The 25,140-nt window shown below is 39.7% G+C and overlaps 1 protein-coding gene across 1 annotated transcript; it reads right to left on the reverse strand.

The window, feature by feature from the left end:
- Nucleotides 1-1,002: 1,002 nt before the first annotated feature.
- On the reverse strand, nucleotides 1,003-22,071 carry LOC124868930 (phosphoribosyl pyrophosphate synthase-associated protein 1-like). Its single transcript, XM_047366588.1, has 10 exons — nucleotides 21,471-22,071; nucleotides 17,127-17,179; nucleotides 16,947-17,013; nucleotides 14,955-15,127; nucleotides 13,159-13,274; nucleotides 12,936-12,991; nucleotides 9,318-9,463; nucleotides 3,252-3,322; nucleotides 2,814-2,960; nucleotides 1,003-1,402 (listed from the first exon to the last, which is right to left on the reverse strand). Exons 1-10 carry the CDS (start codon nucleotides 21,632-21,634, stop codon nucleotides 1,244-1,246), a joined length of 1,152 nt encoding a protein of 383 aa, XP_047222544.1. The 5' UTR covers nucleotides 21,635-22,071; the 3' UTR covers nucleotides 1,003-1,243.
- Between the last annotated feature and the right edge of the window lie 3,069 nt (nucleotides 22,072-25,140).

A 25,140-nucleotide genomic window follows, 5' to 3' on the forward strand; every position in this document is an offset into this window, starting at 1 on the left:
TCCTGTTTTAATTTCAGGAAGTGGCTCAGTTAACGTTTTGCGGCCAGTTCCTCTTTCAGTCCACATTTAAACATTCTTCCGCACTGCGCTCTCTCTCAGTTGCAAAAGGAAGGAGGCCCGACAGCTTCACGGTCATGCAGGTGTGTGGGGTTTCTTTTATCTTTTTACACGCTTCTATAGCAGAGATCTCAGATAAATTCCAGATATCGGAGTAACTCTCAGAACACATTTGCTCTATGAGCATAAGTATTAGTGTTTAAAGGAGATTGTTGCTGGAGATCTTCAGACAGGTTTGTCTGATTATCTCAGATGAAGTCTCAGCCCCTGGACTTGGTCAAAGCTCCTCAGCAGAGTAAAGTCATCCTGAGGCGTTTAGAACAAGTTCAGTGTTCGAGACACAAACTCTACAGATACAAAAAGACAAAAGATCACAGGACCTGGTCTATTTGCATGCCTACTATGCAGGTTTCATGTATCTTTTGCTTCTCCCAGAGACAGTTTGTCACATGTCTACATTTACCCTGAGCCATTTATGGTTCTGTGTCACAGTGTAATATACACTGCATAGACAATGAACGTACAGGCGAACTGACACAGGAACTTATGGCCATAAATAAAGAGTCCGATGATTTGCATCGTGGATTTTTGTGGTTTGACACATCCAGAACTTGAAATAAAATATTGAAATGACCTCATCTTTCTCATACATTCACTGAATTTTATTCACTTTAAAATGTACAACATACAGCAGCCATACAATAGAAAAACCATCTGTTTAGCTAAGATTAATACCTTCATGCCATTAACCATCCAACTGCAGCTGGACATTAATGATACATTTTGTCCCTGACTGAAAGTTTCACATTCAGGTGTGAAGCTGCTGAAGTGGTTCTAGTTCCTGAAATGTACTCACACTTGCAAGGCTGCGAGGCCTATATTTACACCCAATAGAGCCAGATGTACCGCTTTAGGTTAGAGGAAAATAGATAAGGAAGACAACACTTATGAAAGAGTAACAGCTTTATTTGCTATAACCTGTAGAGCTGAGAAAGACAAACATTAGTGAGGACCCTGTAGTATTGGGCACGAAGTTTATTGTTCTTGCTTCATGTGTGACGTTTGGTAAATAGAGCTGACAGATTTATCGGCACACCCAGACGGGAAGAACAGACAGACGCAGAGATCTGCCCTCAGTCTGTGTGAGTGGAAATGTGCTGGAATGTAACTGTCCCTGTGTGTCGCTTCAGTCATCCACAGTGATGTTCCGGAACAGGTAGGACATGGACTCTCCGTTGTGGATGCGGCGGATGGCCTCAGCCAGGATCAGACTCACATCCACTGTTTTGATCTTCGGACACTGGAGCTTCTGCACCTCATGAGGGACTGTGTTGGTCACCACCACCTGGAAGACACGACAGCAGCAGGGCTCAGTTTGTTTTAACATATTGTAATTGTGTTGATCAAATCTATGGAGGGCCACAAGGGCCAAACTTCAATCAATCAATAAATAAGTTGCTAAATATACACATATGTGATGATTTACATTTTATGAAAACTAAATCATTAAATGGGAGAACAATAAAAATCATTATAGGTTCAAAGACTTAAAATGTATGTAAGCATTTATTTAGAAATGTTACTGTGTTTAAATATTTATATATGTAATAATTTGAATAAAACGGGAAATTAATCTCAATTTGTTAATGCATAACTAAATAATTAAATGTAAAAATTATCATATGTTAAAACCATATTTTATGTATTTATTTATCAGTCATGTGCCTTAAAGAAAAATAAATACATACAATAACCTTGTGAGACCGTCTTTCACTAAAACATAACTTAAATATATTGGAGAAATTACTGTTAAACAATAAATAAAATACACATAATTGTATTTAACAGCTGAAAGTGTTGGCTATGTAAAACATGCCTCATAAATATTAAACTAATGCAACATCTTTTTTCAATATGGGGTAATAAACCAAAAAATATCTCATTGAGCTGAACTTTGTGTTGTTTCTGTCAGCTTGAATTCTTTGATGGCTTCACCAATTAAAAAGAAAAAAACAACATTTTCTTCATCAGTCAGGGTCCTACATTCCTGTATAGCAGCTGGCGGATCAGCGATGCAGCATAGAGCCTTGCCATGTAATTTTCCTCATAAATGAGATCTAGACTGTTTGCTGGTCATGATCAGAAAGCTGACATTTGTGCTGGGGCAAGATGATCATTCTGACAATGACTCCGTGTTGACTTGCCTTCTAGAAGTAGAGTTTCAGAATGATTCTGCAAGCAGCTCTCTTGTTGGGGCCATGTTTTCTGTCAATGAGCCAGATGCTAAAGCTCTACAAGCACTCTGCCTTACCTGAAGACTCATCTTCAGAATTAGACCTGGGCAGGTATCTGTTTTAGAAATGCTAATCATAGGTTCCGTATATTTTTCTTTGTTCTGAAAGAGGAAGTGCCATTAAATATAAAGTCATTCCATTTGGTTTTTAGGGGCAGGCTTTACAAAGCCAGAATGTTCCGTTTTTAAATTTTATTGTTTTGTGATATGTCCGATTTTTTCCTTGTCTGGTGCAAATTCAAATAATTTCACACACCCTCAAGTGTAGTGATCATTGAGCTCTAAAGAATCTGTAATTTTGCCAAGGATTGCTGTCATGAAATCGCACACATTTCCACTGTTGCTTCTCATCACCGTCCGTTCCAGATGCAATAACTCATTACACATTATTTCATAATTACAATACTTCTGTTCAGAGACAGAAAAGCATTAAACAGTTTTTGGCATCACATGAGACACTTACCTCATCTATAGCAGACTCCTCTATTAGTCTGGGTGCTTCTGCAGACAGCAGCCCATGTGTTGCCATGATGTAGATCTTGTAAGCTCCCCTGTCCTTTAGGCTTTCTGCTGCTGCAACAAAGTCTTCAACATCATCTATGATGTCATCCTGAGGAAGGGATCACACGTTAGAGAGCAAAGAAGAACTGTCCGTTTAATGAATGACAGCTCTTTGGGTTTCTTTATTGGTTTAAATAAAATCCTGACAGATAAATTTATCCGAAAGGTCTGGACAAACAAAACCACTGGAATCAAAAGGGTCCAAATAAACAGCAATATTCTTTAGCTTTATGAGAAATATTCAAAAGTAATATTAACAGCGGAATCAAAAACAGAAAACCTAAGTATGTCACAAATCCAAATGTTTTTACTTTGCGCGATCACATGGAAGAAAGCTTACTACAATGATGGCAATTCTCCCTCCTACGTCTCCGACGACAGAGATGGGGGGTTTCTCCTTCGGCATCATCACTGAAATACAGTTAAAGGAAGATTATTGTCAGGAAAGATCCTGCAATCCTTTAACAGGAGCAGCTCAGTGGAATCAAATGTCATAAGAGATTCACTGAAGGGAAAAAATATTTTTACTTAAAAGCATTTCAAAGCTTAACGTTCTGGATGTAAATCATACCTAAAAACTCCAATGAGTACTCAGTTTTTTCCATTTATGCTCCTCCTAAATCAACATAATGTGCTTACATAATGCAATTACATTCTCACACATTATTACCCCAAGCAAAAACAATATGTCACATTAAACATGCTTTAAAAAATAACGACATCTCGCTACAGGCCTCTGAACGTAAATTTAGAAAACATTTACACTCCTGAATAATCTGAAAAATTCAAGTTGGGACTCAGATTGGAAACTGGAAAACTCTTTTCAGACAACTGAAAGGAGGACTTCTAGAGAAGTATTGCACCAGTACAAGCAAAAAGAGAAACATGATTAACATGTTGAGATGATGTTGCTTGGTGGGGTTCCTGTTAGGCTCTGACAAACAAAGCCAGTCATGTCTCTAGTGCTGCTTCAAAGCTTGCTCACTTTTTAAAATATCTAAATTTCTATTCTGGACCAAACATACTGCTCACATCACTGTATGAATGATTCCCAATGACGTGGGCTAATAAGAATCAGATGCAAGATGAAGAGTTTCTAACAATCATCTGGGTCCAGAGTGGAAACTGATGTGAACCAGGGTTGGGCAGCAATAAGGCATTCAGGTATACCAGGATATCCAAAAGCACCTAAACTATTACCTTAAATACCATCAATAAAACTGCAGCAAATGTACCCTTGTCTAGAGGAAGAGCAGTGATTCTTTGTTGCAATGTTAAAAATCCACGAGGCCTTATAATACTCTGAACTACATGTTATTATAATATATTACAAGCTTCTGCAAAGAGGTTTAACAGTATGAGAAATTAGATAATGCTAATATGTCGGAGCTCAATTAGGAACACATAAAAGCAGTTTTTCTAAAGATTTTTTTTTTTTCTGGGTGGCATGTGTTTACATATCTAACAATATACCAATTTAAAAAAGGGCAACACTCCAAACTCTGAAGAGCATGTAAAACATAACCTTTAGACGAAGCATTGAGAAACACAACTTCATGCCATTAGGTTAAAGACATGAGGTAAAAACAAACCTGAAATGTCAAATGAAATGCTAGTGCAACAAAGATGTAGCTGTGTCACCAAGGACTTTTATTATCCCACCTAATGGGTCACAGCTCAGTTTACAGTGCTGGTCGTTTGATTTTCTCTTTGCTTTGTCATTGATCTGGAAATGTGTTCTTTTAAAGCTGCTGCAGACCAAAGAAGCACAACTAGTGAAAACATATCAGATGTAAAATCGCTTATACAGGTCCTTCTCAAAATATTAGCATATTGTGATAAAGTTCATTATTTTCCATAATGTCATGATGAAAATTTAATATTCATATATTTTAGATTCATTGCACACTAACTGAAATATTTCAGGTCTTTTATTGTCTTAATACGGATGATTTTGGCATACAGCTCATGAAAACCCAAAATTCCTATCTCACAAAATTAGCATATTTCATCCGACCAATAAAAGAAAAGTGTTTTTAATACAAAAAACATCAACCTTCAAATAATCATGTACAGTTATGCACTCAATACTTGGTCGGGAATCCTTTTGCAGAAATGACTGCTTCAATGCGGCGTGGCATGGAGGCAATCAGCCTGTGGTACTGCTGAGGTCTTATGGAGGCCCAGGATGCTTCGATAGCGGCCTTTAGCTCATCCAGAGTGTTGGGTCTTGAGTCTCTCAACGTTCTCTTCACAATATCCCACAGATTCTCTATGGGGTTCAGGTCAGGAGAGTTGGCAGGCCAATTGAGCACAGTGATACCATGGTCAGTAAACCATTTACCAGTGGTTTTGGCACTGTGAGCAGGTGCCAGGTCGTGCTGAAAAATGAAATATTCGTCTCCATAAAGCTTTTCAGCAGATGGAAGCATGAAGTGCTCCAAAATCTCCTGATAGCTAGCTGCATTGACCCTGCCCTTGATAAAACACAGTGGACCAACACCAGCAGCTGACACGGCACCCCAGACCATCACTGACTGTGGGTACTTGACACTGGACTTCTGGCATTTTGGCATTTCCTTCTCCCCAGTCTTCCTCCAGACTCTGGCACCTTGATTTCCGAATGACATGCAGAATTTGCTTTCATCTGAAAAAAGTACTTTGGACCACTGAACAACAGTCCAGTGCTGCTTCTCTGTAGCCCAGGACTGGGGAATGCGGCACCTGTAGCCCATTTCCTGCACACGCCTGTGCACGGTGGCTCTGGATGTTTCTACTCCAGACTCAGTCCACTGCTTCCGCAGGTCCCCCAAGGTCTGGAATCGGCCCTTCTCCACAATCTTCCTCAGGGTCCGGTCACCTCTTCTCGTTGTGCAGCATTTTCTGCCACACTTTTTCCTTCCCACAGACTTCCCACTGAGGTGCCTTGATACAGCACTCTGGGAACAGCCTATTCGTTCAGAAATGTCTTTCTGTGTCTTACCCTCTTGCTTGAGGGTGTCAATAGTGGCCTTCTGGACAGCAGTCAGGTCGGCAGTCTTACCCATGATTGGGGTTTTGAGTGATGAACCAGGCTGGGAGTTTTAAAGGCCTCAGGAATCTTTTGCAGGTGTTTAGAGTTAACTCGTTGATTCAGATGATTAGGTTCATAGCTCGTTTAGAGACCCTTTTAATGATATGCTAATTTTGTGAGATAGGAATTTTGGGTTTTCATGAGCTGTATGCCAAAATCATCCGTATTAAAACAATAAAAGACCTGAAATATTTCAGTTAGTGTGCAATGAATCTAAAATATATGAATGTTAAATTTTCATCATGACATTATGGAAAATAATGAACTTTATCACAATATGCTAATATTTTGAGAAGGACCTGTAATGTGTCAAATATCCTACATCAGCAAGGATTCTGTCACTAAAGCAGCTTAGAACCATTTTAAGGAAGACCTTGAAACAAAATGGACAGGGTTGGGTGGACAATGTGACAAATAACTTTGTTAGAAGCATTAGCAGGTTTCACCTGTAGTTTAAAAATGTTCTTTTATGATGCATCCAGTTTTAGTAAAGCAGTAGGCGAGAATACAATAGCAGCCAAATAATCCTTAAAAAGGAAAGTATCATTTATACTGTAAAAGTTGACGAGTCATGTGTAGTTTTCTGATTGAGGTCCTCTCTGCTTTGTTTTATAATCAGCCCATTATATGAATGGTTAGAAGTCACTTCATGCAGGAGGATATTTCAACATAACGTCTCTGCTATGATGGCACTGGAAACCTGAACCCGCGGGGAACTGGAAGGGTTCCGCTTGCAGAACAAAAAAAGAGGAGGAAAAGGCCACTCCATGCAGTGTACTGACAAAGTATTCATACCCCTAAAACATTTTCACATTAACACCACAACCTTAAATGGAATTTATTGGTATTTTAGTAGCTGGACCAATACAAAGCAGTGCATAATTATATGGAAGAAAAATTATGCATTAATTGTCCATATTTTTAAAAAATGAAAATCTGACAAGTTTGTGTTGAGCCCTCCTGAGTCAGTGCTTTATAGAACCAACTTTTGCTGCAATTACAGATGCATTTGTGAACAACAATTTTCAAGTCTAGCCTCAGAATAAAGTACACACAGGTGAACTGTTAGATAGCAACAGGGGGTTGGACAATGAAACTGAAACACCTGGTTTTAGACCACAATAATTTATTAGTATGGTGTAGGGTCTCCTTTTGCGGCCAATACAGCGTCAATTCGTCTTGGGAATGACATATACAAGTCCTGCACAGTGGTCAGAGGGATTTTAAGCCATTCTTCTTGTAGGATAGTGGCCAGGTCACTACGTGATACTGGTGGAGGAAAACGTTTCCTGACTCGCTGCTCCAAAACACCCCAAAGTGGCTCAATAATATTTAGATCTGGTGACTGTGCAGGCCATGGGAGATGTTCAACTTCACTTTCATGTTCATCAAACCAATCTTTCACCAGTCTTGCTGTGTGTATTGGTGCATTGTCATCCTGATACACGGCACCGCCTTCAGGATACAATGTTTGAACCATTGGATGCACATGGTCCTCAAGAATGGTTCGGTAGTCCTTGGCAGTGACGCGCCCATCTAGCACAAGTATTGGGCCAAGGGAATGCCATGATATGGCAGCCCAAACCATCACTGATCCACCCCCATGCTTCACTCTGGGCATGCAACAGTCTGGGTGGTACGCTTCTTTGGGGCTTCTCCACACCGTAACTCTCCCGGATGTGGGGAAAACAGTAAAGGTGGACTCATCAGAGAACAATACATGTTTCACATTGTCCACAGCCCAAGATTTGCGCTCCTTGCACCATTGAAACCGACGTTTGGCATTGGCATGAGTGACCAAAGGTTTGGCTATAGCAGCCCGGCCGTGTATATTGACCCTGTGGAGCTCCTGATGGACAGTTCTGGTGGAAACAGGAGAGTTGAGGTGCACATTTAATTCTGCCGTGATTTGGGCAGCCGTGGTTTTATGTTTTTTGGATACAATCCGGGTTAGCACCCGAACATCCCTTTCAGACAGCTTCCTCTTGTGTCCATAGTTAATCCTGTTGGATGTGGTTCGTCCTTCTTGGCGGTATGCTGACATTACCATGGATACCGTGGCTCTTGATACATCACAAAGACTTGCTGTCTTGGTCACAGATGCGCCAGCAAGACGTGCACCAACAATTTGTCCTCTTTTGAACTCTGGTATGTCACCCATAATGTTGTGTGCATTTCAATATTTTGAGCAAAACTGTGCTCTTACCCTGCTAATTGAACCTTCACACTCTGCTCTTACTGGTGCAATGTGCAATCAATGAAGACTGGCTACCAGGCTGGTCCAATTTAGCCATGAAACCTCCCACACTAAAATGACAGGTGTTTCAGTTTCATTGTCTAACCCCTGTAGGTGTCTTTTGAAGGCAACTAGTAGCACTGGATTTTATTTAGCAGTATCAAAGTAAAGTGGGCTGAATACTTGCCAAGATTTTCACAAATGTTTTTGCGGCACATTCATCTGTCTGAGGAAGAGGGCAGGACGGTAGACCAACGCAATGTCAGAGGGTGGCTGCAAGATTTCTTCACGTCTGGCTACGACAGGGAACCAGAGAAGCTGAAGCAGAAACATGCTCAGCTTGTCCTTACACACTGATCAGCACAATCAGTGTGTAAGGATACTGGTGCACCACAGTCTGTATAAATGCAGACTGTGGAAGAAACATAGTGCTGGTTTTATTAGACTTTCGACACTGTTGATCACTCCATTTTATCAGAGCGCCTGGAAAACTGGGTCGGCCTTTCTGGTACAGCACTCAATTGGTTTAAATCCTACTTGAAGGACAGCGACTTTTTTGTCTCAGTAAGTAACTTTACATCAGAGACCACATAAATCACATGTGGCGTTCTCCAAGGATCCATCTTAGGGCCCCTACTATTCAATATCTACTAGCCCCCCCTAACTCAGATTTTAATAAACAACGTAAGCAGCTTTTAGTTCTTATGCTCCACTAATCTGGAATAAACTCGCAGAAAACTGTAAAAGCGCTGAAACCCTAAGTTGCTTCAAATCAAAATTTAAAAATGTATTTGTTTAGAGTGGCCTTTGAATGTGTTATCTAAACATTATTTGTTAAATTTTGAGTCCAATTTTCCTTTCATTTTCTTATCCATCAGTCTACTCTTTTTCTGTTGTTTGATTTTCTGTATCATTGCAATGTTTTTCCTTATGTACAGCGCCTTGAGTGCCTTGTTGCTGAAAAGCACTACATAAATAAACTTGACGGTCAATTTCCATGGTTGTCATTCAGTAATACTAAGAGTTTAAGAAAAGGAAACATATTTGACATAGTGTTTAAACACCACAGGATTGTGAAGGCCTTTCATTTCTCTTACATGGGAGCTCCAGGCCGGTGTGTCCAGCTGTGGTCCGGGACAGCGGGGGGGAATGTCGGCCATCTGCCATGTCTGACTCCGATTGCTGCGCCTCCCCGTGCATCACTGCCAGGCCAAGTCTCAGCCTCTCAGCGTAAGCCTGGGCCCTGAAACAGATGAAGAGGCAGACGCCAAGGAGTCAAAGGAACCAACAATCGCTACACAAACACCCAATCAAATGGGCAAGACTGAAGAAATGAGCTGAAAAAGGAAAACATGCCTAAAAAGTGAAAGAGGTAGGATGTCTGCCAAAATCTTATACTGAGACTCATTTGGTATTCTTTTGTTGAGACATCTTCATTGAAAAAAATCATGTAGATAGAAATTACATCTACAATTCCTTCTTCAGGACAAATTTGCATCGATTACTGTATTAAGGTCTGTGAGATGATGGATTTTATTTTAACAAGCTGTCTCAGCTGAAAGAATCTGCAATTTCCACTGCAATGACTGTCTGCCTTAAAAATCACTTTTTATTTTAAAACTCAAATCAGTGACAGGAAAAGACCCACAAGATCAATTTAAAACAAAATGAATCACATCCGTTTCTTCTGCATTCAAGTGTAGACACAAAATAAGTTATTTAGGACCTGTATTAAGGGGTGTAAAGGGACACGTATTCCTACCGAAAATATCCAGTACAGACCTGCCTGTTTGCTACGCATCTGTACCGTAAAAATAGTGTTGATTTATATCTGAACACTTGCTGAATGTTTATGTGCGTAATGCAACATTCTGTAGCGCAACTTTAAAGTGAGACCAAAACAGAGAAGAACCCAGCTATAACTTAACTCTGCTATTTGGGCACATTAAGAATGCTGCGTTCAGGTACAACTTGTACACTAGGTTGTTGAAATATCAAAACAACTTTAAACATGCTTTATTCCCAAATATGGGCACAGTCTTATTTACAAATTTCTAAACATCAACGCTGACCATTTTTAAGTGTCTATATTGTTTTATAATCTATATATCCAGGTATTGTTTTTGCTTGTTTATACTAACTTCAGAAATTAAAAAAGATTCTTTGTTTACTACTCACTGAAGTAAAAAAAAAAATTCATATCTTCAAGTTGTGTTTGTTTTTCTTAATTGAAGAGCACCAAAACCATACCGAACCGTGACTTTAAAACCGGGATATGTACCAAACTGAATTTTGTGTGCCATTACATGCCTTACCTACAGGTTCCCTTTTCCATGAGTACCTACTCTACTTGGGTTGTGTCGGCTCTGCACAGTTTGGTTTGTTTTTTGATTACAATTGAGTACCATCTCAATGTGGGTGGGATCATCAATAGCAAGTAACGCAATGCGATTTGTAGGTGGCACAAACACAACAATAATGGAGGACCTGCTGCTTAGTCTATGGCTGTTGTCAGATTCAGAGTGAAAAAAGAGAGCCAGACAAGGCTGTGGGCGGCAAGTAAAAGCCCTCTGGATCAGTACATGAGTGAGAGAGAAGCCTTGGAGCAGTATGACCTCGAAGACTTGTGAAGGTAAGCTAGCGCTACCTAATGCTAGCTTGCTATAGTGGTCGTATACACAATAAGCCCAGTGTACAACAATTTAATGGTTGAAGACATTAGGTATTAAAATATGCAGTGACGCCGCCCCATAAACAATCAGTGACTGAAAGTCTTCTGACGTCCCGTTTTCAGCATGGGTCAGATCGCTTGGAACTGCAAACAAGCAGGTACTAAAAATAGTAACGGTTGCACATAACCTTTACTAATGGAAAAGCCTACAAAGCGAGTAGAGCCGTACGTATGCGTGTATATATATGCGTATATATATATATATATATATATATATATATATACTGCTCAAAAAAATAAAGGGAACACTTCAACAACTCCAACTAAATCTAACTTCTGTAAAATCAAACTGTCCACTTAGGAAGCAACACTGATTGACAATCAATTTCACTGCTGTTGTTCAAATGGAATAGACAACAGGGGGAAATCTTTGGTGATTAGCAAGACACACTCAATAAAGGAGTGGTTCTGCAGGTGGGGACCACAGACCACTTCTCAGTACCGATGCTTTCTGGCTGATGTTTTGGTCACTTTGAATGTTGGTGGTGCTTTCACACTGGTGGTAGCATGAGACGGACTCTACAACCCACACAAGTGGCTCAGGTAGTGCAGCTCATCCAGGATGGCACATCAATGTGAGCTGTGGCAAGAAGGTTTGTTGTGTCTGTCAGCGTAGTGTCCAGAGCCTGGAGGCGCTACCAGGAGACAGGCCAGTACACCAGGAGACGTGGAGGAGGCCGTAGGAGGGTAACAACCCAGCAGCAGGACCGCTACCTCCACCTTTGTGCAAGGAGGAACAGGAGGAGCACTGCCAGAGCCCTGCAAAATGACCTCCAGCAGGCCACAAATGTGCATGTGTCTGCACAAACGGTTAGAAACCGACTCCATGAGGATGGTATGAGGGCCCAACGTCCACAAATGGGGGTTGTGCTCACAGCCCAACACCGTGCAGGACGCTTGTCATTTACCGGAGAACACCAGGATTGGCAAATTCGCCACTGGCGCCCTGTGCTCTTCACAGATGAAAGCAGGTTCACACTGAGCACATGTGACAGAGTCTGGAGACACCGTGGAGAGTGATCTGCTGCCTGCAACATCCTTCAGCATGACCAGTTTGGCAGTGGGTCAGTAATGGTGTGGGGTGGCATTTCTTTGGAGGGCCGCACGGCCCTCCATGTGCTCATCAGAGGTAGCCTGACTGCCATTATGTACCGAGATGAGATCCTCAGACCCCTTGTGAGAGCATATGCTGGTGCGGTTGGCCCTGGGTTCCTCCTAATGCAGGACAATGCTAGACCTCATGTGGCTGGAGTGTGTCAGCAGTTCCTGCAAGATGAAGACATTGAAGCTATGGACTGGCCCGCCTGTTCCCCAGACCTGAATCCGATTGAGCACATCTGGAACATCATGTCTCGCTCCATCCACCAACGTCACGTTGCACCACAGACTGTCCAGGAGTTGGCGGATGCCTTAGTCCAGGTCTGGGAGGAGATCCCTCAGGAGACCATCTGCCGTTTCATCAGGAGCATGCCCAGGTGTTGTAGGGAGGTCATTAAGGCACATGGAGGCCACACACAATACTGAGCCTCATTTTGACTTGTTTTAAGGACATTACATCGAAGTTGGATCAGCCTGTAGTGTGTTTTTCCACTTTAATTTTGTGTGTGACTCCAAATCCAGGCCTCCATTGGTTAATATATTTGATTTCTATTGATGATTTTTGTGTTATATTTTGTTGTCAGCACATTCAACTTTGTACAGAACAAAGTATTCAATGAGAATATTTCATTCATTCAGATCGAGGATGTTATTTGAGTGTTCCCTTTATTTTTTTTAAGCAGTATATATATATTCACGATTGTGTCCCACTTGTTGATTCTTCACAAAAAATTTGAATTTTATATCTTTATGTTTGAAGCCTGAAATGTGGCAAGAGGTTGACCAGTTCAAGGTGGCTGAGAACCTTCGCAAGGCACTGTATATATACACATACATAAATATATATAGAAACAAAAGAAGTATTAAGTACTCAGTGTCTTGTTACCTTTTAGCAGCAGAAGGAGACTTTGCAACTATGACAGCATTCCTGTAGTCTGGGATCTAGAGAGAAAGACAGAAAGAGTATTTGTAGCCCAAAGAATTTTAAAAAGGGACATCACTATTAAATTATAAGAAAAAAAAGGTGAAATACTGTAGTCAGTAACAAAAGATTGAGGTTTTCAGAGAAAAATGAACAGTTTGATATTTGTGCTTTCATCATGATGTACCTCATCTTGGATGTACTGGATGAGAAAAGGGGAAGCTCTGAGGTTGTCGATGGGAAAGTTAAAGAATCCCTGGATTTCCTTCTGGTGAAGGTCCATGGTAATGATGTGTGTAAGCCCTGCAACATGATATATAACTTCCATTCAGGAGGGGCTTCAGAGCAAAATGACAATCAGATTAACAAAAATACTGAGGTTTCAGACCATATGCAATCAAAGAAGACTCATAAAAGGCAGAGAATATCTGCATAAAGGCTATTAAAAGATATTATAGTCAAAACACATAACACAAAGTATGGGAGTATGCATTTCTGATGACACCACTTGAGACTACAGCAAACATTAGCAAAAGATTTATTTAGTAAAACTATTTTTTCTAAAAACGTTTTGGCAGTAAAGATAAATATAAAACTGGTAATCTATCTGGATGTGAAAACAAATCCTGGAATTTCCATAATCCTGTGCAGTTTAGAAGTTACAGCTTTTATGCTGGAGATTGAAAGAGTAGGAATAAAAATATAAAGAAATATTTGATCACTGTCATATCTGTAGGAAAAATGTTTTTTTCTTCCAATATGGCACAATTTAAAGAAAAATCAACAGGCTTTCCAACAGCATAGGAAGCTTACAACAAAAGTTACAACAAAAAAATAATCGACTAAAGAGAAATGTTCTTTTTGTGCCGAGTTTAGTTTGAGATTTCTCTGTGCTGTTGTAAAAAGGAGGCTATAAAACACAGGAGATCTCTCAGTAGTGGTCTAGGTTTATTAAGTGTAAAACCAGAACATAAATATAAATTTTCTTTCTGAAAATGCCAGAAACACCTACTAACCTTCCATCCAGATCTTTCCAACAGTTTTAAACACTCTGTCATTAAATACAAAATATTTTCATCTTATATCTTCATCATCATCTTATTATCTGTCTTTTGCACACATGAAAAAAACAACTGGCTGCGTTCCGATTATGCAGTGGATAAACAGCAGTTTTAACTACTTTTAAGTCATCTGGACCAACTAAGATCCTAATCTAGTATCGGGTTATGCTACAGATTCTTTAGAGCCCAGCTGTGATGTAAGATTATTTATTTCCAAACATGTGAAACTTTATGTGAGCCAAAGCTTTGTTTGAAATCTGAACAGGACCCAGTATAAGAATCAAGGTCCAGTTTATTTCAACGATCTAAGTGGGTTAAAAGGCGACAGAGGCAGTGAAATGAGCCTGATTGCTGATTGAATGTACATCAAAATGTGGATTTTGTAACTAACTTACACATAAGGACAATCAATGAAAATTAAGTGGGCATCATCCACATATGAATCGATACAAAAAGGCCCTTATTTCCTGACTTTTCAAGACGGTACAGAAACCATGTTTTCAGCCGTTCCTTAAAATAAATAGAACAAAAAAACAGGTTAAACTATGACATGACTGAGCCATAGTCTGTGGCTGAAACTGCTTAACTCTGGCTCTGAGCTATTCTGAGCTATGCAAAAGCTTTGCACTTAGTCACATGTTGACAGCAGTGATCCACTGTAGGCTGTTGGAGTCGTCATAATAGCCAAGTAAAACCTGGACCTCTCTACTCTGACAATGATACTGGACCAATACCTTAGGGCTTTAAAGGAAGTCACAAAAATATAAAGAAAGTTTTCAGATTATGAACACAAACTTTAGTAAACCAGCTAGCAGGAGTCACTTGCATTCACTGCAGCAGCTTAGCTCACTGCTGTGCAAACCTTACCCCAGCATAACAACAGTGACTGGCTTCCCAGTTGTAATGTGCAGCTCTATCTCACCAGCTTTAGCCAACATGGAAGCGAGCAGCTTGCAAACAATGGATCCTCTCTTCCTCATCTTGCACTGCTTGCTGTAGGGAAAGTAGGGAATGACCCCGATGATGTTCTTGGCACAAGATGTCTTTAGGGCGTAAGCCATCACCAGCAGCTCCATGATGGCTGTGTTGACATCCCTGAGGATCATTGCAGAGGTTCAATCACAGGTTGTGGGCCACAAAGAAAAGCTGGGAAACGTGATTCCTGCTTTCTGGTTAATTACATACACAAAAATGGCAATCGATATAATTTCATCATAACCATTTTCTAATAAGTGACTAATTGTACCCATGTGACAGAATATTTTTTCCCCTTTTCATTGTGGTTAAACATTTAAGAACTAAGAATATCTACGGCCACGGCCAAAGGTTTGTGCCGACAAAAAATGTTTTTGACCATTTTATTTTTTACATGTTGCTACAGTATGCTGAAACACTGTTTACACATTTAATACATTTACAAGACTTTTATTATCAAATAGAATATTCATTTATTTATTTAAGGTGTTGGTTGACCTTTTTAGTTAACGAACATGGAAGTGATCCGTTTGTTGGATTTGATCCAGCCACTTGTTCTTTCAGAACAGGCCACAAGTCCAAAATGTATTGTTCTGGTTTTTAAGGTAGCTCATTACCACTTCCACCTTGTAACAGGTGTTCCGCCATGCTGGAAAATACATAGATCCTCTTCAAACTTAGGCTGGATCATCAGAGGAAGTAAGTCAGTATAAAAGGATGTTTTGACCCAATTGTTAAGTCAAAGCCTTATTATGGGCATAACTGTGAGTAAGCCCACTGTTAATGGATGAGAAGTAAACTACATAGGTTGTGGCATGATACCAGACTCAGAAACAGTTCAGAATCAGCTATCCACCGTGTTTATTACTTGGTCTTTCAGATAGCTGAACTGTTCATTATAGTTAAGAAAATTGCCATTCTGGATATCTGAAATGTTCATTTTTACTAGGAAGAATTGATGCATGGATGTTTGGTTTAAAGGACTATCAGCAGACACAAACAATGGTCTGTTTAAAGGAGACCAAACAGCTTTGGTTTAAAAATGCTCTCAGTCAGTACTTGACGTATATTTCTTTTTTCTTGTACAGAAGGTATTGTTTCCACAAGGATGTTGTCCAAAAGTCCTTTGTTTCTGAACAGGTGGCTAGAAAGTAATGTCAGTAAATGCAAATTAACTAAAGCAATTCTCTAGAGACACGTGGGCCAAAAATCCACCTAAACAACACAAGACACTGGTGACATCACAGAGAAGACAAGAAATTGCATTGCTATCAGAAGCGCTTCACACTACAATCAGTCATTCACTCATTCATACACTGACAGTGGTGAGCTCCATTGTAGCCACAGCTGCCCTGGAGCAGGCTGAAAGAAGTGAGCCTGCCATACAATCGGTGCCACGGGACCCTCTGACCACCATCAGCAGGCAAGGAGGGTGAAGTCTCCTGTCCAAGGACACAATGACTGAGACAGAACGGGGTTTGAACCAGCAACACGATTACAGGACGAACCCATACCACTGTTGCCCTTTCCAGATAATTTCCATTCTTTACAACGACACAAGGTCCACAAACCACACTCCATGAGCTGTAGCATGTAGGCCACTAAACATATACTTTAGGTGTGAGCATTAAGGATGGCCTAAATCCATCCAACTGGCCAAATATAAACCATATTTACCAAATATTGCATCCAGGCAGCTCTTTCAGATGAAGGTTGCTATTTGATATTTTTGGCAGTTCCATTAAGAACCAGATCCTGCAACATATCACCAGAACTAAAAGGGTGTACACTTTTTTTACCATTGCTGTTTTTTGTTTTCTTCTTCAAAATGTCCTCCTAAAACTCCTACAACATCTTTCATACATTTTAAGTAGAGCTTAATCAATTAGTTTCTTAGAGAAGATTATGTCCAATCAGACCATTAAAAGTCTAGAATTACCTTGGAATGGTCTGAATAATAAAGACGTCATGTCCTCGGACAGATTCCTTCACCTCCACTCTAGTCTCTGCAGAAAAGAAAAACAAAGTGTCGCTGTTCGTAGAGTTGCAAAAGCCAGGAGGTACCATAAAGCACGTTCGGAGTGGATCGGAGTTATCTGGACATGCTGCTAAGACTTACCTGTATTTGACTCTTGATAAACTACCGACCTGCCCAGCTCCACGCCCAGGCGCCTGGCAAAAGAAAATAAAAAGAAAATCCAACTTAAAAAAACACAAATGAAATATTTGCATGTGATTTAACTGTTCATTTTCCAACAGGTTGGGGGAAAAAAAAGTCTTAAAAACAGTAACCATCAGGATCATTAAAAACCTTTTTAGAGTTTTGTGAAGAAATGACATGTTCTGTTTAAAAAGAAGTTTTACCAAACCTGAAAAACCTCAAGTAATATAATTAGGAACTTTAAGAGATGCAGTTTCTGGTGAGGAATAAATTAGGATACCCCCATATTTATTTGCATCAGAAATTACACAGCCATATGACATGAAGGACACATGGTGAGAACATCATTACTCAGCATTTTGAAGGTTTGCTCTGTTTACTTTGGATGAGCCCCTGACTGCTGAAGTGAGACGGAACATCGTGGTGAGATGGCACCATATGAGTAAGTGTGTGGGATAAAATCTAGCTTCCCATGCAAAGAGATGTGACCTGGACGATTCAGAAATAACTAACAAATGTCAGAAATCTGTTATCTCAATCTTGATTATAGCTAAATTTTTAGAAACACGAATGGTGAAACTAAAAAATATATAAGTAGCACCCAGACACTTCATGGTGCACACCTAAAGCCAGGAGCAAATACAAGCTTCATCCTGTAAACTGAGAGGGAAAATAAGTTAAGACAAGAGCCGCACCATATTTAGGCTAAATAAAAATAAACTGATGTCTTTAAAAACCTGAGAAACAGGAGGAGCTGCATTACATGGCTCCACCCAGAGACACGAGATAAAACAGCTGATTGTGCCTGCCACAAACAGCCAGAGGACAACTGAGCATACAAAGTCAAAGCTCCCCCATTACCTGGGAAGGCGATGCTGATAACAAGGTTTATTGCAGCTTTAACTGTAAAGGAGAAAAATCAGCAGCTGACCGGACGGTTTTCGGTTAGACCAGTCGTGACCAGCGACCATCTGGAGCTCAGAAATCAGATCTCTTTCAAATCCTGACCCAAACATGCAGCGTGTGTACAGCCATTACCATGGAAACTTACAACGGCGCAGCTGCCTATAACAAATGGGAGTTACACGGGTGCACATATAAAGAAATCTTTGACTCATTTACTTGTGGATAAGGTCGACTGTTTTTTACTTTGGAATATGCAGAGGTACACAAGCGGTTTTCTCTGACATTTTCCTTTTTTGGTTGTTGAAACAAAAAGGCCTTGGCCTCTTTTTATTATTATAGTTATCAAATTGTGAAGTGCCAATGGTCCCAGTGCCTACTGTCTACTTATGAGTGCAGTAAGGGATTTGAAGATCTCTCAGAAGAATTTGAAATCAGTCATTTCACTTTCATGAAAACATTCTATAAGAAAACCGAAAGCACCTCCGGCGCGGCCGTCCGAGCCAGTTCACCCTGAACCCAGACAGACAGGTAAAAAGAATTCTTCAAAGCATCTAAAATATCATCACAGAACCTAAAGCTGGCTCTTGCAACTGATGATGCTAAAATACACACTGTACAATCAGAAAGAGACTGCACGGGTTTAACTTCCAGCGAAGGCGTGCGAGATGAAGCAGCAAACTGGCCGCTGTCAGTCAGCTTGCAGTTAGACCAGCTCTGAGCAGTGACTAGACGGTCTGAAGCCAATCATCATATTTAAGGACTACCAGGTCACGCTGAACACAACACTCTTCAGTGAGGATGGTGCTGCTGAGCGATGAAGATTCCAATTTAGCAGTGTTTCAATTTAAATTAAAGAGGTATTTAAAGTGAAGTCTGAGGAAGCAAAAAAGACGGAAGAAGTTGACAGCTCTACAATAGTTTAGGACATGTTTGTGGTACATTCTGGCTTCAGGAGAGAGCGCGACTTAAAGCAGATAACATGAAGGCTTAAGCTGTGTCTGTCATGGCTTAACAGCAACCACGGATTATTGGCTGATAGGTACTTAGGAACCAAGCTTCAACACAAAACAATTATTTAAACACGCAGCATCAGATTGTAGCCATTTTAACACAACAATCAAACAATCATGATTAATCTTTGCACTTTTACAAATTAAATGTGTCTTAAATCTTACATTTAAATGTTAAAGAATTTAAAGTCTTTTAATTTATCAATGCTGAAAACGTCAAATAAAATGTAATGTCTCATTTATAGTAAACAAATCTAAAAATGTTTGATCAATAGTCTGTGTTAAAATTGAAACATGTATTGGAGGCCCCTGACGGTTAGGGGGCCCTAAGCAGCGGCTTGGTTTGCTTGTGCTGGCTCTGGTCATGGGTTGTGATAAATTTGAAATGTATCCAGATTTTTGGAAATTTTAGAGTAATGGTAAGGATCCACATTAACACACACAGAGAGACTGGTGTTTTAGTGATGCTTCCTGTGCTAACTGCTAATATAAGATACTAAAGACAGGCAAAAAACCTTTGTTTTAATTGATTAGAAAACCCTGATTTACAGCAACTTTTCTCAGCATGGCTCATGATACAAATAATCAATGACTGCTAATGGCAGGAAGGCCAGAAAAACATACTTTTAGAGTTATTATATCTTTTTATAATATAGATCTTAAAGAGAACTCAGAATCAGCTGAATCGGTCAAAGCTTTACAAAAACTGGAGATCTGAAATGTACCATAATGTTCTGATCAGTGTGTGTCTACTTTAAATGCTCCATTAGGACGCAACACATAAAAGGGGATGGCACAGTAAATACTGTGTCCTTCTTGCTGCCTGGGTCATAACTCCATCTGGACAGCATCCCACAAACTCCACAGCAGGGATCAACCCCTTCCATTACTGCAAAGGAAAAACACAGTCTATACTTTACTGCACTGCATTCCACAGTGTGCTCAACAGTTTTAAAAATGAATTCAAATGACTTATTACTATTATGAGAAGTACTTTTAGATTATTACTGGCATTATTATTAGGCCAACATTAAGCAGACATCAGGCATCCTGTTGATGGCTAAAAACAGCTAAATCACAGTTCCTTTTAATTTGGGAATAGCACTACAAGACCCATCATCCCTCTAGACAGAATCACCTAAAATGGTTGGAGAAACATTTTGTTAATTATAATAATTTTAATTTGACTATAACAATTCCAAACGTTAACTATGGTAAAGTGACGTTTCAGAGGCGGTTAACAGAATGTGTTAATATCTGAAAAACAGACGTTGATCCAAATACAAAGAAAAAGACTTAATCAAGTCTATTGTAGATTTTTGATCACTTGGAAGTTGCAATGCATCCGTCAGTAGGCTGGTGGTCTAAATAGACCCCCTGTGACTGCTGATCACCTGGTCAAATGCTGAATTATTACAATTCTTTTTCCCTTGTCATTTGTCAAAACTGGCATTTCCCACATTTTGGGGTATGTGAACACATCATTGAACAGCATGTTCTGTACATTTAGACTTGGAATGCAAAGTCCAGGGTAAAATAAAAAGGAAGTAGGGTAAAAAGGATGTAGTGATACCCAGACAGTTTGATAACTGATGGATGGATGGTGTAATTGATGGGAAACAAGTTGATGGTCAACAGAAGAAGACACTGTAATTGAAAAGAAGGCTTTCTATACTGGTCACAGTATTTTAAAGCTTTTAATTGTAAATGTTGATTGTTTATTATTTACATTAAAAGACAAAATAAGTGGGATGGAAAAATGTTCATTTGGTTGCATAATGATGGAGAATAACAGTTGTCCAATAACTGTGAACACTGAGATATTCTCCTAAAAAGGCCAAAGTTGATGTTTCTTAAACATTCAGGTCTGAGGTTTTTTTAAAGCATTTTGGACTGACTGACAGCTCTGCAGTTCTTCTGACAATAACATGAATCCTCAAAAACACAACTTGCCTAATAATTGCGCCCACGGTGTGCGGTAGAACTCTACTCTGTAAACAGGTTTTTCCATCCTCATTCAGACCTGGACATTTCCTAAATTCCATCATTTTCCGCACTAGTTAGAAACCCAGAATGTGTTGCTGGTAAGGACAGAACTAATGCTTGCAAATGATGAGTAAACATGCAACACTAGAGAGTACACCGTGTCCTCTCATTCAGGAATTTTACCTGGAAATCCACCATACTTCTTTCTCACTGTTGGTAATAAAAACAAACACTCATCGCACCACCCTCTTCCCATGCTGTTACTGCCCCCGTGATTCGTACAGCCTGCTTTGTGGCTTTATAAAAGCAGATTTATACACAATGGTAGAAAAGACTGCCCGCTGCATCATTATTTAAAGCCACACTCAGACCACGTCCATAATAATGAAGCCTCACTTACTCTGATATCTTGTTGGCCAGTTCGGTGCAGCCAGTGGAGGAGTTGGCAGAAAAAACCCGATAGTCACTTCTTGAGATATTCATTTTTGTGTAACCATACGACAGCTTGAAGGACTGAGAATAAGGAACCAGGGACTTGTGGCCCCCGAAGCGCCTGATGGGCATGCTCCTTTGGAAAATACGAGAAATGTGTCGAGGCCTGACCCCCAAAACAAAGAAACAAACAACAAAAAACAAGAATTCTCCGTGGATGTGAGAAGACCGACAGTGCGTGTCCTCAGCTCTGCGTGTAAACTAAAAAACACAAAAGCCACATGTTTCCCAAGTCACGTGGAGGCAGAGGTTTGGTGGAGAACAAACACAAAGGCTGAACTATCAGTAAATTATCAGCAGATTGTGAACTAAGCTGAGTGTTTTCATGCGGTAACTGAAGCTGATTTAACAGCCTGCTGGACCGAACCGGAATGATACCTCAGATAACACATCCAGCAAAGTCCGACTGAAGCTAGACCTCTTTTGGAGAATTTAAATGCGTTCACAGCGAAGTTTACTTTCAGCTGCCACAAAAACGCTACCCACAAAAATACGCCCATTGGATGATGAAAACCGGGAGTGACGTGCAGGGGAGCCAATCAGAGAGCTGACCTTCTTTATCGTTGTATTTTCTATAACTGTAGCCACACTACTGCCATCTGCTGGAGTGAAACAACTTACACTGTTCATTTAGTGATCAAGGTGTTCATTTAGTGATCAAGGTGTTCACCAGCGCTGGTTCCAACATTTAATGTGTGGTCCTAAACGACTGTCATTCAGTTTTTCTGATGATGTGTGGATTGAATTTTAAAGACATTCATCAATAACTTAAGAAAATATGGGACAACAGGGACATTACAAAAACTGGATGTTTCTTCAAAACTGATTAAAAGACAAGACTGAATCTGGTCAGTGAGACAGCCAAGAGACTGAGAGCAACACTGAAGAAGTTGTAGCAATTTCTAACAAGAGCTGGTAGGGTTCTATATGAGTCAGGGATCTCTCATATTCTTAATGTACGGACTAAGGAGCAGGGTTGATAGAACTCTAAGAAAACAACCAGGCTGGGCTAAAACCTCCCAAAACCTTGTTGGAGAATGTGTTTTGCTCTGGTGTAACTAAGCTTCAACAGTTCCATGCGGTCAGGTTGGCACAAAGACAACACTGAGCATCACTGAAAGAACACCATATCCAGAGTGAAAGATGGCAATGGCAGAATCATGCTCTAGGGGTACTCTACTTCAGATGGAACTGGGATTGTTGTCAAGGTGGCTGAAGTTATTATAGCTCCAAATACCAGTCAGCTTTGACCTAAAACCTTCAGTTGTTCAAAGTCCATGTGAGACCCTATGGGTCCAGAAATTTAAAGGAGGACACTTTTTCAGCTGAACTGCTGCTGATCTGTAGGGATGAGGTCCCCAACCCTAACCCTTCTCTACCTCTCCTGAAGTCAATAGTCAACTTTTTGGGTATAGAGATGTTACAGTAAGTACCAGACTATTTGTACCTTTCTGGTATTGTTCAGATCTCACCTCCGTAGGCAAAGTTGCCCACATCTTGTATTTAAAGTATATTAGGGTCATCTGCAAATTTGATGATAGGATTTGTACTATAAGTTTGCTTGCAGTCATGTATGTAAAGTGAAAAGAGCAGAGAACTCTGCATGTTCCCTTGCGGGGCCCCAGTGGTTGTTTCCAGGAAGTCATAAGTTCCCATAGTGACCAACTAGGAGGAATTACTTAAAATGTCTTTGTATTATTTAAAATACATAGATTAAAGGTGAAAAACTACCTTAGTACAAGAGACAAATGTATATAATACAGCCCAATGTTTAATGCTGTTAAAAAGATCAATGATGGACTGATCTGATTAATGGTTGAATTCCAACAGATTACTCATCAAATCTGTATGTTTGTTATTAACTTTTAACTCTGTTCAGCATACATTTTCCTCCAAGGTTTAAAGAGTCCATACATAGACTATCAACCAGACCACATAAACAAAAATATCTGTCACATAAACCCACATCTTTTTATGGTCCCTACCCTTTTCAGCTGACCTATAATACACATTTATTTGAATAAATGTTTTTTTTACCCTTTATATTCCCAGAAAGGTAGAATTAGCAGCTTACTGTGATAATAATAACTGCATTTCCACTTTAACTTGAACTTGGTATCATTTATTCAGGAGCTTAAGACAAACTAATATGGATTCCAACCAGTATTCATCAATTTGCGCAAGAGAACAAATGCTTCTTCTGAATCATTTGCGATAGTCCAAGTTTCTTCACTACACCGAATTTGGGATATGGCAAATATGCTTTTCATTCTATCCATGAGCCACCACATATAACTCATTGTAGAGAGTTTACCTCCCAAAAATGTAAATAGTATTTTTTCAAATGTTATTAAATATTGTCTCAACACATATACAGTAGTCACAATAAGTACAGAACATCATGCAATGCTGTGACCAAGTGGTGTTCAAAGCTGAACCATTTATCCTTGTTGTTGAGAATACATGAAAAAAGTTCTGGATGAACAAAACTGAGAACAGTTGACCCAAAAAATTTAAGACATTGGAATGTGTTTTTTTAAATAGGGCAAATGCGCAAAACACTTTTATGTTTTCAATCTACAATGATTTTAAATTCCTTTTCTACAAAAGTCAGATTACTTTGTTTCTTTGATTTAAATATTTATTGTTGAGCCAGTAAAAATGCCAAATTTTAAAATTGTTTTTGCATTTAAAAAACAAACAGGTTTTTGTTGCCTGCTAGTACTTTCAACTTAACAATTTTGGCCCTTGTAGCAACAAATTTAGACTGCTTGAGATCATCCACAGTTTTGGTCCCTCTCTTATGTTCTCTTCTCTTTATCTGACTTCACAGATTTTCAAAAGGATTTGGGTCTGGGGGCTGTGATGACAATGAAATGTTAATTTTGTAACTGGTGAAACATCTCTTTTCATTTGACCAAATGTTTGGGATCATTTTCCACTTTAATCACCCAGTGATGAGCCATTTTTAGTTTCCTGGCACAACCCCCCATGTTTTAATTAAAAACATCCCTGGTATGTCAAAGAACTCATGATGTTATGCACTCCAACAAACATTCTAGTTACTTTGGAAGAGAAACATGCCCATAGCATCACATTTCCTTAACTAGAGGTCCTGAGGTTTTTTTTTGCCACATACAGTACTTGTCATGTGTCATATTCAACCTTCGGAGAAGCAAGAAGTCATGGATAACCAATTACGTGTTCCTAGACATTCTGGAAAACTTAAAAATTGTGAGGAGTCACAAATGAGTCACAGGGAGTGTTTATTCACACCTATATTAAAATGAGCTCTGGGTGACTGATGCTGGACTGTATTTATATAATCATGCAGTACTATAGTTGCTTCAGGAAGTTTTTAGCAAACAAACACCTGGTCACTTTCAGAACAAATTTAGAAGAGTCAGTTAACCCAACATGTTTGCCTTTAGACTGAGAAGAAAATAAGTAGCCTATGTACTTGCCTTTAACAACCAAATAACACAGAGAGATCCCAGGTGACTAACAGGTCGCACCTAAACCTTTGTTAGCTTTTTTTTCCAAACCTAAAAAAATCTCCCACTTCCCACTGCCGACAC

This window comes from Girardinichthys multiradiatus, chromosome 5 (genome assembly GCF_021462225.1).
Source record: "Girardinichthys multiradiatus isolate DD_20200921_A chromosome 5, DD_fGirMul_XY1, whole genome shotgun sequence".
Taxonomy (NCBI): Eukaryota; Metazoa; Chordata; class Actinopteri; order Cyprinodontiformes; family Goodeidae; genus Girardinichthys; species Girardinichthys multiradiatus.

Bases quoted from the DNA above. Each gene is read 5' to 3' on its own strand.
- LOC124868930 (XM_047366588.1), bottom strand. From the start codon at position 21,634: ATGCCCATCAGGCGCTTCGGGGGCCACAAGTCCCTGGTTCCTTATTCT. The intron at 9,464-12,935 runs GTAACAAGACAC...CATCTGTTTCAG, and splicing joins TCTCCTTCTGCTGCTAAAAG to GGCCCAGGCTTACGCTGAGA. The intron at 3,323-9,317 runs GTAAGAGAAATG...ACTGTATTTCAG, and splicing joins CACCGGCCTGGAGCTCCCAT to TGATGATGCCGAAGGAGAAA.